The sequence below is a fragment of the Dreissena polymorpha genome, chromosome 3 (assembly GCF_020536995.1).
Source record: "Dreissena polymorpha isolate Duluth1 chromosome 3, UMN_Dpol_1.0, whole genome shotgun sequence".
NCBI lineage: Eukaryota > Metazoa > Mollusca > Bivalvia > Myida > Dreissenidae > Dreissena > Dreissena polymorpha.
Window position 1 is genome coordinate 86647943 of NC_068357.1, and position 15553 is coordinate 86663495.

Here is a 15553-nt window from a genome sequence, read left to right on the forward strand (position 1 = left end):
GACCTTTGAACCGGAAGCCTCGTTTCCATACCCAAAATAACAAGCAGCGAAGTGTCAAATTTATTGACTAATTGGTCTCTTTTGTATGAAAAATTTCATCATAAAAACTTGCTTTCGCTCTTAAAATGGAAGAATCTGATAGCGGCCAGCAATCTAAAAGATGTCCGTGTGGATTTTGGGGGTAAGAAATAAGAAGATGTGGCTAGGACCTAGGGCTAAATGCATGCCTGTTCGCGACCAAAAACAAGTTTGTCACTTAGTAAATTTTAATCTTATTCTTTTATTGGTAAGGTTCGCGAGTCCAAACAGCTTATTTAAAAAAAGCTGCATTTGAAGAAATTCCGTCTATGTCTTTTGAGTCGCAATCAGAGTTTGCTCTTCCCAGTTTCAAGTGTCTTTCACTCGGCATATGACTGTGAGAATCGGATACTTATCATTTACACTATACACTTACCTGTACCTGATAACAATTATATATTTATACCCTGTTTGATTTTGCTTTGACAAAACAATACTCTCCCTGAATTTGACATTGAAATCAACACTAATCAGAGCAAAGGGAGCAACTTTCTGTTTACTTTGGGTTATTACAACAATGCTATATTTGTTTTGAGAACTTGTACTGTGCTAAAACTTAAATGGTACATGGTGCGGGTGTCCATGGTGCTCCTGAAACAGTAATAACTAACAGTGGTGCGGCAGAGGCCGACGCGTATCCCCACGCCCCATAGATATATATATATAGATATAAAAAGGCAATTCTGGGTGGGCAAGGCCTATGTTGGTGGGGCCCCGGGGTGGGTCATGTGGACATGGATGGTCGAGATAGACCGTGTTGAGTATTAATAGATGTTCAGTATTAATTTGAAGTCAATTGGTGAATAAATAAAGAAGTTATGTTAAAACAAAATTTTGGGTATGAAAATTTGGTGTACAAAAAAAAATATGCAAAAAAAAATAGGTACAAAAAAATTGGATACAAAAAAAATGAGGGTATTACGCAAAAAAAATTGGGTACGAAAAAAAAAATGGGTACCAAAAAAAATTTTGGGTATGAAAAAAAAAGGGATACAAATAATTTTGGGTACGAAAAAAAAAATTGGGGGTACGGGGAAGAAGTGCCCCTGGACCTCTCGATTAATTTGAAAGAGGACGGGAACCAAGCTGCCTTTACCTAAATCAATGGCCCTGGGGTGGGTTATGTGGACATGGATCGTCGAGATAGACCGTGTTGTCATAAGAGATATTTAGTATTAATTTGAAGTCAATTGGTGAATAAATGAAGAAGTTATGTTAAAACAAACATTTGGGTGGGCGTGGTTGGACACTATCTCCTCCTACACTATTAGCGCTAGAACCTTGAAACTTTCACACATGGTTGCTATGAGGATATGTGTGACGGTGCACTATTTGGAATGTTGATCTGTCCCTGGGTCAACAGTTATTATTATACATGTGCGTTGCATGTTGTTAGTAAAATGAGTTGTTTTTTTACCCATTTACCCATGTATTTTCGCATAACTTTTGAACCAGGGGTAAGATCAATATTCCAAATATTGCACCATCGCACATATGCTCATAGCTACCATGTATCTAAGTTTCAAGGTTCTTGTGCTAAAAGTGTAGGAGGATGTGTCCAGGACAGACAGACAGAAAGCACAGATCAATGCAATATCCCCACTCTTTTAAAAGCGTTGGGATAATTGAGATAGTCTGCTATAAACATTCTTGTAAAATTATGCGTATATTCTTGCGCATTGTGATATGAAGCGTCTGCGTTTTGAAGGGCCAATGTCATACACCTGTAGCATGCCTTTCAGAAAACTTGATCAATTTTAATCAAATTTTATTATCTTATTTTTAGCTTCATTGTTCATTAACTGCATTTCAAAGTTCTCTTATTTGTATTGTAATGAATAAATTAGAAAAAAATAATAACTGAATAACTGAATAAGTTACCTACTATACAAACATTCTGGTTTAGAAAATAGTACCCTTGTCCTCCAAAAGCTCTTTTCAAATGCTAATTTTTATGGGTTTGAAAATTGTGGACTGTAGCAGCATTTGGAAGATATTCCTTCTGCTTGACCTTATTTGCATATATTTATTTTTTGCTTTAAGAAAGTACATTACATTGTACATTGGTATATTTTTTTTAGAAATTTATGCATACTCATATTTAGTTATTTTGCTTTTTTAGATCAGCACAAACATCTGGATTGTGTTCTAAATGCTACAAAGGTAAGTAAAACTGTAAGTAAGATCTTTCATGGTCCTGAAAGAAGGCATTTTAAATCAAACAGACTCTGTCTTGCAGGTCATTACAGCATCAAGGCCAAAGTATGTTTGCCAGGTCTCTAACTCTTAAGCAGTTAAAAGTATTTATCATTAGATTTGGGTATTCGAGTTTTGCTTTGACTGATATTATAGCAAGTTTGAGTGGATATTTTACTTCTATTTGGGGCATGAAAATAAAGAGAAAAGACATCTGTACTATCAGTGTTTTCCAACAGTAGTAAGAAATTAAGTATTGACAGTCAATGTCTGTCAAATTTAAAACAGTCTCGAACACTTAAAACAAAAATAGAGTTATCAGTTATTGGTAATAATGGTAATGATTGCTAAGAAATACTATTCCTTTGCTCTTTGCAGCAACTGTTCAAGAAAAATCACAGGATGGTTTGGATCCCAAATCAGAGCTAATGAGAAGTAATTTCTATATGATATTTGGTTATGTTTTTTCTTAAAACAACTATTCAGCCATGTTACACACATGTATATCATCAGGTATTATTTTAATTAAAGTGTCATTAGATGTTACATACTGAGGCTACTGAAATAATATAATCATTATTGTCCACTACTGGTGAAACCGGTGGGGACTTATGGTTTTCGCTCTGTCTGTCAGTCTGTCTGTCACATTTTTCTGGATCCTGCGAAAACTTTAAAAGTTCTTCATATTTTTTCATGAAACTTCAAACATGGATAGATGGCAATATGGAGATTATGCACGTCATTTCATTTTGTTCCTATGTCAAGAATTCTGGTTGCTATGGCTTATATATATTTAAAAAAATACTGACAATGGTGGAGTTTCACCGGTAGGGGACAATATTGCTTGGCAATCTCTTGTTACCTTTATGTTCATTAGCATAATTATATTTAGGTTGCCTGGATGTCAAAATGTGTAAAATAAAAAGTTAATGTATATCTTTAAATATAAATTTCTTAGTTGAAAATTTTCATTGCAGTGACAATTTTACAACTTTTGCATTTTGTAGACCGTGCCTATGCAAGTCACGACAGCGTTGGTGCTACAACCTCCTCCTTCATGTCTGCTGGTCACTCAGTTGCCAGCGCTTCGACCTTAGAAAAAGCAGAAAAGTTTATACGAAAGGCTGTGCAACAGTCCGCTGCTGAAAGTGGAGCCGCTAGACTGCTTGGTGATTCACAAGTTGCAGTTGATACTGCCTCAACAGACAAAAGTGATGCTAAAAAAACTGAGATTAGTGTTGATAGCCCCGTTTCAAAGAACAGTATGGTTGTTAAAGACTTGGCCAGTTCAAGTGTTGTGGCCTCTACCTCAAATAAATCTGACACTTCAAATGCAAAGATAAGTGAAGATAGTAATGTGACAATCTCTGATGCAAAGGCACAAAACTCTGACCTTGACAGCACGGAAAAAAAAGGTGTCAAAAGGTAACTGTTCTACAGCAGATTGCTAATATTGCAACTGACTTGGTTATTGCTGCAGTCTTTTAATTGCCTGAAAATGTATAAGAACATTAGTTATCAGGTGAATGATCATATATCAAGTTTCTCAACTGATGTACAATGCATTTTCATTTTTATGTTCCCCAATCTATACTGGAGGACATATTGTTTTTGCCCTGTCTGTTGGTTTGTTTGTTTGCGTCAAACTTAAAGATTGGCAATAACTTCTGCAATATTGAAGATAGCAACTTCATATTTGGCATGCATGTGTATCTCATGGAGCTGCACATTTTGAGTGGTGGAAGATCAAGGTCATCCTTGAAAGTCAAAGGTCAAATATATGGGGGGACATTGTGTTTCACAAACACATCTTGTTTTATTTTATGTCAAAAATAAGAACATTAGTTATCAGTTGAATATTCATATATCAAGTTTCTCAACTGATGAACAATGCAGTTCATTTTTATGTTCCCCAATCTATACTGGAGGACATATTGTTTTTGCCCTGTCTGTTGGTTTGTTGGTTTGTTTGTTTGCGTCAAACTTAAACATTGGCAATAACTTTTGCAATATTGAAGATAGCAACTTCATATTTGGCATGCATATGTATCTCATGGAGCTGCACATTTTGAGTGGTGGAAGAGCAAGGTCATCCTTGATGGTCAAAGGTCAAATATATGGGGGGACATAGTGTTTCAAAAACACATCTTGTTTTATTTAATGTCAATTTTATTAAATTTTACCAAAAGTAAAAGATATATAGCCCTGTTTCTTAATGAAAACCGTAATTAGGGCTCAAAATTAACAGTTGTCCTATTGCCCCTGGCAAGTAGAAGTTGGGTCCAGGCAAGTCATTTTATAATCTAGTTGTCCACCCAGGCAATTGCAAAAAAGAAAAAAAAGCATTTAATTAAGACTTTAATTAGACTTTAATTGCTGAAATCATTTTGTTAAATGTGCAAAAATAAAAAAAGGATTTATGGTGTATCATTTTTATCTTTATTAAAAAAAGAGGTTAACAGTTAATGCGATATTTCATGTTTGGGCAAGTGGCTTTACGTTCAGGGCAACAAGGATTTTCTAAGTACCTGCCCGGCAGGGCAAGTTGCTCTTTAAGTTAATGTTCAGCCCTGGTAATCCACTTTAGACTATGTAAGCACTTGATCAAACAAGGCTGATGCACAATATTAACTTACATAGTGTTTTGCTTTGAGTTTGTTTAAAAAATAATAAAAAATGTTTCTATGTTAACTCTTTCAGTGCTGGAACCTAATTTTGAAGGCCTTTGCAAACAGTTTGGATCCAGATGAGACACCACAGAACGTTGCGTCTCATTAGGATCCAAACTGTCTGCTATTCTGATAGTATTATTTGAAAAATAAATCGAAGAAAATGCTATTTTTAGAAATTCAGCAGACAACATTTGAGCAAACGACAAATTTCCCAGCATGCAAAGGGCTAATGATTTCAGGGACAGGAGAGCTCTGGAGGAAGGAAGTGAAGAAACTGCTGCTGAGAAGTCTGGAGGAAAGAGCAAGAGGCGATGTAATGTGTGCCGATGTAAACTGGAGTTGGCACAGAGGGCCATCGGCAAGTGTAGATGTGGTGAGTGCATTGTAAACCTGTGTTATAAACTACATGTTTACTGATGTTTTGCTAGTTGCTATAATTTTGTCTTTGGTTAGATGTTTACTTGAAATAAGTCCATTAATAATTGTCCATTATGTGAAACTTATCATTAAACCGATGTATGACACTTCATAATGAACAAAAAAAAATTCAGTGTCTGAACACCTATCCTGTCTGCGGTTTAGTTTGTAATATAGATAAATTCATTTATGAAAGATTGTGTTTATAAATCAAGACTTATAAAATAAATGTTCAATGCAATGAAAGAGACATTTAAAGATATGTCTGTTTCTAAGATTCAGTGCACTAGAATGGAACCATTATGTTCAATGCACCTGCCATTATAATACACATGATTTGACCCGTATCAATCCAGAATGGACCCTGTGCCATGTATGGCTATCATAGCTACAGTCAATCCAGAATGGACCCTGTGCCATGTATGGCTATCATAGCTACAGTCAATCCAGAATGGACCCTGTGCCATGTATGGCTATCAAAGCTACAGTCAATCCAGAATGGACCCTGTGCCATGTATGGCTATCATAGCTACAGTCAATCCAGAATGGGCCCTGTGCCATGTATGGCTATCATAGCTACAGTCAATCCAGAATGGACCCTGTGCCATGTATGGCTATCATAGCTACAGTCAATCCAGAATGGACCCTGTGCCATGTATGGCTATCATAGCTACAGTCAATCCAGAATGGACCCTGTGCCATGTATGGCTATCATAGCTACAGTCAATCCAGAATGGACCCTGTGCCATGTATGGCTATCATAGCTACAGTCAATCCAGAATGGACCCTGTGCCATGTATCGCTATCATAGCTACAGTCAATCCAGAATGGACCCTGAGCCATGTATGGCTATCATAGCTACAGTCAATCCAGAATGGACTCTGTGCCATGTATGGCTATCATAGCTACAGTCAATCCAGAATGGACCCTGTGCCATGTATGGCTATCATAGCTACAGTCAATCCAGAATGGACCCTGTGCCATGTATGGCTATCATAGCTACAGTTAATCCAGAATGGACCCTGTGCCATGTATGGCTATCATAGCTACAGTCAATCCAGAATGGACCCTGTGCCATGCAGGGTCTTCCCCAGGCCATTTAAGCGCCCCTTGCCGGGGCGCTTGGATTTCGAAATCAGAGTCCCCGGGGCGCTTGAAATTTTCCGATCAGTGTATTCTTCAGTAAAAGAAAGTGGAGATTGTCCAAAAAAATCAAGGTTTCCCTATCAGTGTATCAATATTCCCTGTTTTAAAAGAGCACTCGGTACCTACTTTCACAAGTAATCGCCATAAACACCACATGGGGTAATGGATAATCCACTGATAAGAGAATAGCATGACGCGCGTATCGATTATTCTAGCCACATTACACGGTCATTTAAATGCTGACAAGGATGTATCTGGTAACTTTCCAGTCGTCAAACTGTGAAGTTCATCGTCCAATCGGTTACGGGAATGCTTATGAGGGCGGGGTTAACTATCGACCATTATTTTTGATTGACGTCGGGCATGAAGTAAGAGTTTATCGCAGCTTGATTTGCAAGAAGTTGTACCATTTGAGTAATATAAAACCGGTAATTAGTACAGTACAGAACATTAAAGATGGTTTCGGGCATCATCATCACACCTTTTTACTGTAAACAAGTGTTACCTATGACTCATAATTAATACGAGAAATTAATTGCAAGTGGTAAACAATTAATTATTATAGCGAGTAAGTTGTGCAAATGACTCCCGGTTACAATTATGTGATAACAATTTATTTAATTCCAGTACATGTATATTTCAACATGTCCATTTATGGAACTGATTCACCTCGTTTTTCTGACATTTATTCGACACGTAATGCGCTTTAACAAATTTTCGTTGAATTAATTACGCACACTTGTAAATGTTTCGTCCGATAATCGATAGTTAGAAGACTGATGATGGCAAACGGTCGTGATCCTCGTGGACAACGTGAATTTCATGCATAATTCCGTCAAAACATTTATTCGACTCGTAAAGTGTGTAAACAAATTATCGTTGAATTTATAACGCAACGGTTAATATTTGTTGACATCTCAAATGGGAATAATTAAATTTGTAATCCGAAACCCATTACCGTAAGTCCATGTTAACGCGTTTTTAATCCGAAACACACTTCCGAATGTAAATGTTACAGCAACGTTAAATATTTTTGCTTCAAATTAGCAGTGCAAATTTATTTTGTGTCGAATCTTTTTCTCAATTAAAAAGAGCGCGAAAATTATGCAGCATATACAACGTCGCGTCTATTGCATACAAATGGCGTGTATTGAGCGTTTTAACAAGCACACAACAGGTCAGGGGATTGACGCATATTCAGAGGCAATATTTCATCAAATCTATAAATAGTCACTTAAAAAAATGGCAAGGTTTGTGTTAAAGAAATAACTGAAAGCTTTTATCGTAAATATTTACCAGAAAGAGATTGATAAAAACGGAATAAACGGGATTATCGGGTAATAAATAGAAACTTGAAAAATAGTAAGTATACAGTTATAGAGTCGGGTTGAAACGGATGCATTGGGGGAATCGTTCGAGTCGGGATTTTACTATCTGTGCGGAAAAGTTTTATAACAATTAAACAATATAATTTTATTTTTATTTTTTAATGACTGGGGGATTTTTTTGAAGAGTCATAGCGCACCAAATGACGTCTTTTGACGCTGTTTTTCTTTGAGTTATAACGCACCACAGAACGTGAATTGACACGTTAAATTAAAAAAAATCAACGTCCCACCCCCGGTCGGCCCCGGGGCGCCTGAACAAATTCCTGGGGAAGGCACTGGTGCCATGTATGGCTATCATAGCTACAGTCAATCCAGAATGGACCCTTTGCCATGTATGGCTATCATAGCTACAGTCAATCCAGAATGGACCCTGCGCCATGTATGGCTATCATAGCTACAGTCAATCCAGAATGGACCCTGCGCCATGTATGGCTATCAAAGCTACAGTCAATCCAGAATGGACCCTGTGCCATGTATGGCTATCATAGCTACAGTCAATCCAGAATAGACCCTGTGCCATGTATGGCTATCATAGCTACAGTTCATCTTGTGAGCAGCACAGACTGGTCTTGAGCTTAACTGTCTGCTAATGAAATCATAAAACTTGTGTGATTTTATAGCGGACACATTAGCACCTGACCATACTGCGCAATTGCACAGGCTTGTCTGGCGCCACGCATGCCAGGTTTTGCATGAGACCCATCTTGGCATGATGCAGGTCATTTATTGTGTTTTCTTGTCAATATCTTCAGAGAATGTGTTTTGCTCCTTACATCGTCTCCCTGAACTTCATAACTGTGACTTTGATCATAAAGAAGATGGAAGACAACAGGCTCGTGAAAAGATGATCAAACCGACCCGCCATCTTGGAACTTCCTTCAAACGGCTCGACTCGGATTCTTGATTTTAATCCCATTTAGACTGCTATATCTTTACTTGTGGATTTTTGTTTCTGTTTGTAATATTTGTTTGCAGTTGAAACGCCTAATTATAACTTGTTCCTGAATGTTCGTATATTGTTGTGAGCTGTGTATAGGAATTAGTTATTTAGTTGAATACAAAGCTTGGATAGAGTTTTGTGTATTTCATCATATTTATTTAGATTTATTTTTAATGTGTAAAAAATAGTGTTTTTTTAAATATGAGCATGTTTTCATGTATAATATCTTTATTTTATGTTAATTGTGTGTTTGCCTGTGTTTGATAACTTATATTGAGACTAAAGCCATGTTCCCCTGTGTTTGATACCTAATATTGAAACTTAAGCCATGTTCCCCTATTTCGTCAATCATAATACATATAAGTCTGTGTGCTGTTATCAAATGTGATCTAATTTTTTTATATCTTATATGGGTAAGTTAATGATGACTTGTAACTGGTATATGTGCGAACGATGTACCTTCAAAGGCAATAGTTATGAAAACAAAAGACACCACGTTGCATTCTCTGGCATTTGGGGTCATTTGTAATTTATTGGGGAACTTTTATCAACAGATTTTTCAGGTTTCATATATGCCTGTATTTTGGGTGTACAAGCGTTCATGTTGAAACGACATACTGGTACATGGACTTGGGAATTACAAAATTAACACGAGATCAATATAAGAAATTTAATATTCAAATTGACTGCCAAAATTCCTCCTATTATTACAATAAATGTAACATGAATGCAAGGTAAACATATTTAAACCAATTCGTGCACCATGAATACTTGTAAGTAGTAGGGGATCATTTTATAACATAATAAGTTAAATGCCAATCATTAAAGATGCATTACCAATCATCCGATTGTATTGAAGATTGTTCCTGAGTTTTTTTAATCAATGATAGCATTTAACAGTTATTATAACTCTATTTCAATCTCAATAACAGCATTGTTTAAAGATTTCCTTACTTAAAAACTAAGTTTGCATTTACAATTTTAAAGTTTACTAATATATGATTTAGAGGCTTGTGTACAAGCACCAAGCTTCAAATGAAATCCTTCCTTCTCTTTACTTTCGTTGTCTCTATAATGTGTTTAAAAGGCATAATTTATAAAAATAATAAAATTTTTATGGTTATTGTCTTTGGCCATTGTTTTTGTTAGCTCACCTGAGCAGGATATGTTCATGGTGAGCTTTTGTAATCACCATTTGTCCGTCATGTGTCGTCAACATTTGCGTTGTTAACTCCCTAGAGGCCACATTTATTGTCCAATCTTCATGAAACTTGGCCAGAACAAGTGTCCCAATTATACCTTTAACGTGTTCAAAATGGTTCCGGTTGGTTGAAAACTTGGCCACTAGAGGGCAGGGCTGTTTTCCTTATATGGCTATAGTGAAACTTCATGATGCTATCTTACCTACATTAATTGGCCAATCTTCCTTTAACTTGGTTAGAACATTTAAAACATGTTAATACTCTAGAAGACACTTTTGTTGTCCAATTTTCATGAATCAGCTCACACTTTTTCAGAATAATCTTTTTCCTTTGAGTCTCAGGTGAGAGCCTTAGGGCCCATGGTCCTCTTGTTTGTTTGCTGTCTTGAATATGAATGATAATAATTGTATAAAACAAGTTGTACATATTTTGCGTGTGAAATACCCGAGTGAAGTTTCTAACAAATATCCATACAAAGAGAATAACATTTTACTGCCCTATTGTTTTGTACTCTTATCAGATGAGGCTTTGATTAAAATAATTGCGAAGATTGCCGAGCCTTTTTTGTATTGATGCAGAGTCCGATATATTACATATTTAACAAAACGACATGGCAGTAACCTATTTTTCTGTTTATCATACTTCTACGGCAATTGGTTTTAAGAAATAAATAAATATAATAGCTATAACTCTTCTTTTCAGACAGGACTGTCTGTTAATAAAATGATGTCATGAGCACTTGAACTTGGTGAAAATATTTTAGCTGTTTTTGTTGCCCAAAATCTTCTACCGCTGGGTATAAAATAGTTCTGTTTAATCTGATTCATTTTTACTCAAAATGAAAGGTTTTGCCTTGATTCTGTATTCACATTGAGTAATGTATCGTACCACCAATCATTGACTGATGTACATTTTTTTATCAGGCACCCTTTTATCAGGTGGGTATCAACGTAGAGGTATGATTAAAGTATTTAACTAACCCATTTATTTAAACAAATATTGTGTATAATCTGACTTAATGTATACAATATAAGATTTTAATATATTTTTTTTTATTGATTGCATAAACGTTTATTGTACAAGAGAATAAAAGCCTCTATAGTTGGGTACTGTGACAAGAGAGGTGTGTATTTGTGTTTGACACTGTGTATTGGCCAGTTGACCTTGTTTTTCTTCTGCATACCTCATCGGTTGCGGCTATACCTTATCGGTTGCGGCTAGCACAAAAAGGAAGATAATTCTTCCTGATAAGCAGGAAAACAAAATGAGCTTTTTTTTTACAGCAAAATGGTTGGGTCTCAAATGTATAGAACACCAATTACATCATTAATCATGTTGTGTTTTAGTTCAATATGTATATTATATTCTTTTATTCTCTTTACGCACATTAATGAAGCTCTGTTTTCCCAAAGAGAGGTTCATATCTTTTTTAAAAACATAAATGTTATCATTTAGGAGTGTTGTATTATTCACACTAATCCACAGTAGAGTGGAACTTTTGTGAGCTACATGTTTTTATTCCATTTATTCTACAATTGTTCTCATATGATTATTCTGTAACAATTGTTCATGCCAGTGGAGCAAGGGTTTTGCGATTATCTGCAAGACAAGATTGAGCGTGAAATATAGTATCTGATACAACAGAAACAGCAGTTTCAGGCTCTTCACTCGGCTGGTGTATTTAATACATATCCTTTTGTAAGTTGGTTGCAAACGCTGCTGAGCTGAATGTATTTTGTGCTAAGAAATAAATATATACCAGAAATTAAAAATTTATATTCATATTCATTTATTTTTGTTTTCATTATTTTATTTGTGGCATCTGAAAGTGCATGTGATTTAGTTGTTTATTTCTTTTTCACATTTGTGCTTTAGTTTTGCTTTTTATGCCCCCCTTGAAGAAGAGGCGGTATATTGTTTTGCACATGTCGGTCCGTCCGTCCGTATGTCCGTCCGTCCACCAGATGGTTTCCGGATGATAACTCAAGAACGCTTAGGCCTAGGATCATGAAACTTCATAGGTACATTGATCATGACTCGCATATGACCCCTATTGATTTTGAGGTCACTAGGTCAAGGTCTCGGTGACCCGAAATAGTAAAATGGTTTCCGGATGATAACTCAAGAACGCTTATGCCTAGGATCATGAAACTTCATAGGTACATTGATCATGACTCGCAGATGACCCCTATTGATTTTCAGGTCACTAGGTCAAAGGTCAAGGTAACGGTGACCGGAAATAGTAAAATGGTTTCCGGATGATAACTCAAGAATGCTTATGCCTAGGATCATGAAACTTTATAGGTACATTGATCATGACTCGCAGATGACCCCTATTGACTTTCAGGTCACTAGGTCAAAGGTCAAGGTCACAGTGACTCAACTTAGAAAAATGGTTTCCGGATGATAACTTAAGAACGCTTACGCCTAGGATCATGAAACTTCATAGGTACATTGATCATGACTTGCAGATGACCCCTATTGACTTTCAGGTCAAAGGTCAAGGTCACGGTGACTTGACATAGTAAAATGGTTTCCGGTTGATAACTCAAGACTGCTTACGCCTAGGATCATGAAACTTCATAGGTACATTGATCATAACTCGCAGATGACCCCTATTAATTTTCAGGCCAAAGGTCAAGGTCACAGTGCCAAAAAACGTATTCACACAATGGCTGCCACTACAACTGACAGCCCATATGGGGGGCATGCATGTTTTACAAACAGCCCTTGTTAAGTTTAAAACACTGCATGGAGCTTCAACAATTTTTTCTATGCAAAGCTCTGTTGGTTGTGAAGTACCTGATTCAATTATTGTTACTCAAACGGCAAATTTCAATGTCATTCTCTTCAATACATTTCTCAATATTCTAGATAAAATTGCTTATTGGGATGTTCTACATACAAATGTTAAATACCATAATTGTTTTTTAAAGCATAGACTGATCATTAAAGGGGCGGTCAACCAGATTGCAATATATCATGAAAAAAAGAAAAGTTCTAAAATACTTTACTTTTTTACAATTATTAGTTTATATTGATTAAAATATCAGGATTGGTATATTACATTACTTGAAAAATGTTATTAAGTTTTCATATTTTCAATATATTTGGTAATACAATTTTACTGAGTATGTCTACCAGGTTATTTGGAGAGTTCTGTTGTTGTCGTTATATTTTGTGAAACTTAGAGGATTGCTTATATAAAGTATAAAATACAACTCTTATTGTATGAGCATAGATGGCCAAGTGGTCTAAATGGAAAACTTTTTACTTCAGGACTCCAGGGTCTGTGGTTCGAGCCCTGTTCAGGGTTACTTTTTTCCTTTTTTTCAATTTATTCTTAATTTTTTACTGGAGGTTTTTAGATCCAATGCTTAAATTTATCAATATAAAGCATATAATGATGGTATTTTAGGACTTTTTGACTGCCCCTTTAAGTCATTATTGTATTTACATAGTTGTTATTCCCATATTTTAATCTACGTAATATTGAATGTACATGCATGCATATTCACCAAAAAATTATTTGTAATAATAGTGTCAATGTTATTACTTTGCAAGATAAGACCAATCAATATGCAAAAAAACCTGCTAGTTTCAAAAAGGAAATTAATCTTTTGGAAATGTACATCTAAATGATGTTATAAATATATCAATTTGAATCAAGCTATTGTTGCATCGTTTCAGCTCAATTAATGCAACACCTGGCAGGATGTAAAACTTAACATTCTAACTTCATACTTAACAACCCAACTAAGGTAAATATGTAGTCTCATTTCAGACGACATTATTTATTTTTTAAGTCATGAAAATCATAAGTGATCATCTACTTTTAATGGTTATTTTTATTAACCATTCCGCAATGGGCTCACATTATTGTTTTTAAAAAGGACTGAACTGCTTATTTGTAAATGTGCAACTGTTCACATGAATTTTTAAGAACTTTATTAAGAGAAATAAGAAAGTATATGGTACATGGATAAGAATAATTGTCAGGTTTTTGTCAGCTCAGAAAACATTATGTTGACATGTATCAAGACTTAAGACCAGAGGGCCGTTTTATGTCCATATTGTATCACATTTGCAAACCACTCAGAAAATCATGTTTGTTTGTTCCTTATTCTTTTTTATGTTTTTATTGTCTGTTCATTCAGTGTTATATATCCATATTGATTGATGTCATATGATGCAAGTATGTTCAATTCTATTAACACAACATGTAGAGGGATGCAATTAATATGAAGACTATAGTAACCTGTGTTATAATTTTACTTTTTATGCCCCCGGATCGAAAGATAGGGGGTATATTGTTTTTGGCCTGTCTGTCGTTGTATGTGTGTGTGTGTCCAAAAACTTTAACCAAAACTTTTACCTTGGTCATAACTTTTGCAATATTGAAGATAGCAACTTGATATTTGGCATGCATGTGTATCTTATGGACCTGCACATTTTGAGTGGTGAAAGGTCAAGGTCATCCTTCAAGGTCAAAGGTAAAAAAAACAAATTAAAAAACTTTAACCAAAACTTTAACTTTCTTCATAACTTTTCAATATTGAACAAAGCAACTTGATATTTGGCATGCATGTGTATCTCATGGAGCTGCATATTTTGAGTGATGAAAGGTCAAGGTCATCCTTCAAGGTCAAAGGTCAAAAAAATAATTCAAAGCGGCGCACTAGGGGGCATTGTGTTTCTGACAAACACATCTCTTGTTTCACAATATACTTAAATATGGTACTTTCAAATAAAGCTTGTAATGGCATTTGACTTTTAAGTGTTGTTTTCTTTTCAAAACCGTTTCACTTGTACTGCAGGTAAATGATGGTAACAGTTTGTAGGCAACAAAGCCTAAGGAATCATATGAGTCGCGTAGTGGCAGGAGCCTTTTTCCCATCTGCGGCCAACGTAGCTCCAGACCAGCCTGCATAGTATGGCAAGGATCTACCCTGTCCACTAGTATGGCAAGGATCTACCCTGTCCACTAGTATGGCAAGGATCTACCCTGTTCACTAGTATGGCAAGGATCTACCCTGTCCACTAGTATGGCAAGGATCTACCCTGTCCACTAGTATGGCAAGGATCTACCCTGTCCACTAGTATGGCAAGGATCGACCCTGTCCACTGAAGTCATGCCATGCATGCAAGGTTTTGTGGTCTAATAAGCAAGTGCACAGGCTCATCTGGAGCTATGCTGGATGCATATGGCATAAAACTCGTTTTCTTATTACCCTGCTCATAAAGAGATTGGTGAAGCCAATAAGAAGAGTTTATGCTAGGTTCCCATTAAAGTGACATCGTATAACAATTCAATAATTCTTATAATATATAACATATAAATAAGGTTGCAAAGCAATTTCTCTTCATTTGCTGTTCAATTTTTGCCAAAATAGTAAACATTTCAACAAATTGTTTTGCGATGACCAACCTCACAAAGCAAAAAAACAAGGAGGGCGCAAGATACTTACATTTCACTCTAGATCTTTCTCTTTGAAGTATGCCGGGTTTAGGTAT

At 35.8% G+C, this 15553-nt stretch overlaps 1 protein-coding gene across 4 annotated transcripts; it reads left to right on the forward strand.

Annotated features, from left to right (window-relative positions):
• The first annotated feature begins 2 nt into the window (after positions 1-2).
• LOC127875129 (AN1-type zinc finger protein 3 homolog) lies at positions 3-14809 on the forward strand. 4 transcript variants are annotated; one of them, XR_008047298.1, is made up of 7 exons: positions 3-181; positions 2201-2241; positions 2653-2709; positions 3282-3699; positions 5186-5319; positions 8650-12386; positions 12532-14809. XR_008047298.1 is itself a non-coding variant. In XM_052419963.1 (6 exons), the coding sequence occupies exons 1-6, from the start codon at positions 126-128 to the stop codon at positions 8799-8801; spliced, it is 858 nt and encodes a 285-aa protein (XP_052275923.1). In that variant the 5' UTR covers positions 3-125; the 3' UTR covers positions 8802-14809. The 4 variants fall into 4 exon arrangements, 2 of the variants coding, with proteins under 2 accessions (XP_052275923.1, XP_052275924.1); XR_008047299.1 differs by having other exon boundaries at positions 8650-12198; positions 12489-14809; XM_052419963.1 differs by having other exon boundaries at positions 8650-14809.
• The last annotated feature ends 744 nt before the right edge of the window (positions 14810-15553 follow it).

Coding starts and splice junctions, on each gene's coding strand:
- LOC127875129 (XM_052419963.1), top strand. CDS start 126: ATGGAAGAATCTGATAGCGGCCAGCAATCTAAAAGATGTCCGTGTGGA. Junction 2,242..2,652: donor GTGTTCTAAATGCTACAAAG/GTAAGTAAAACT, acceptor TGCTCTTTGCAG/CAACTGTTCAAGAAAAATCA. Junction 2,710..3,281: donor CAAATCAGAGCTAATGAGAA/GTAATTTCTATA, acceptor TGCATTTTGTAG/ACCGTGCCTATGCAAGTCAC.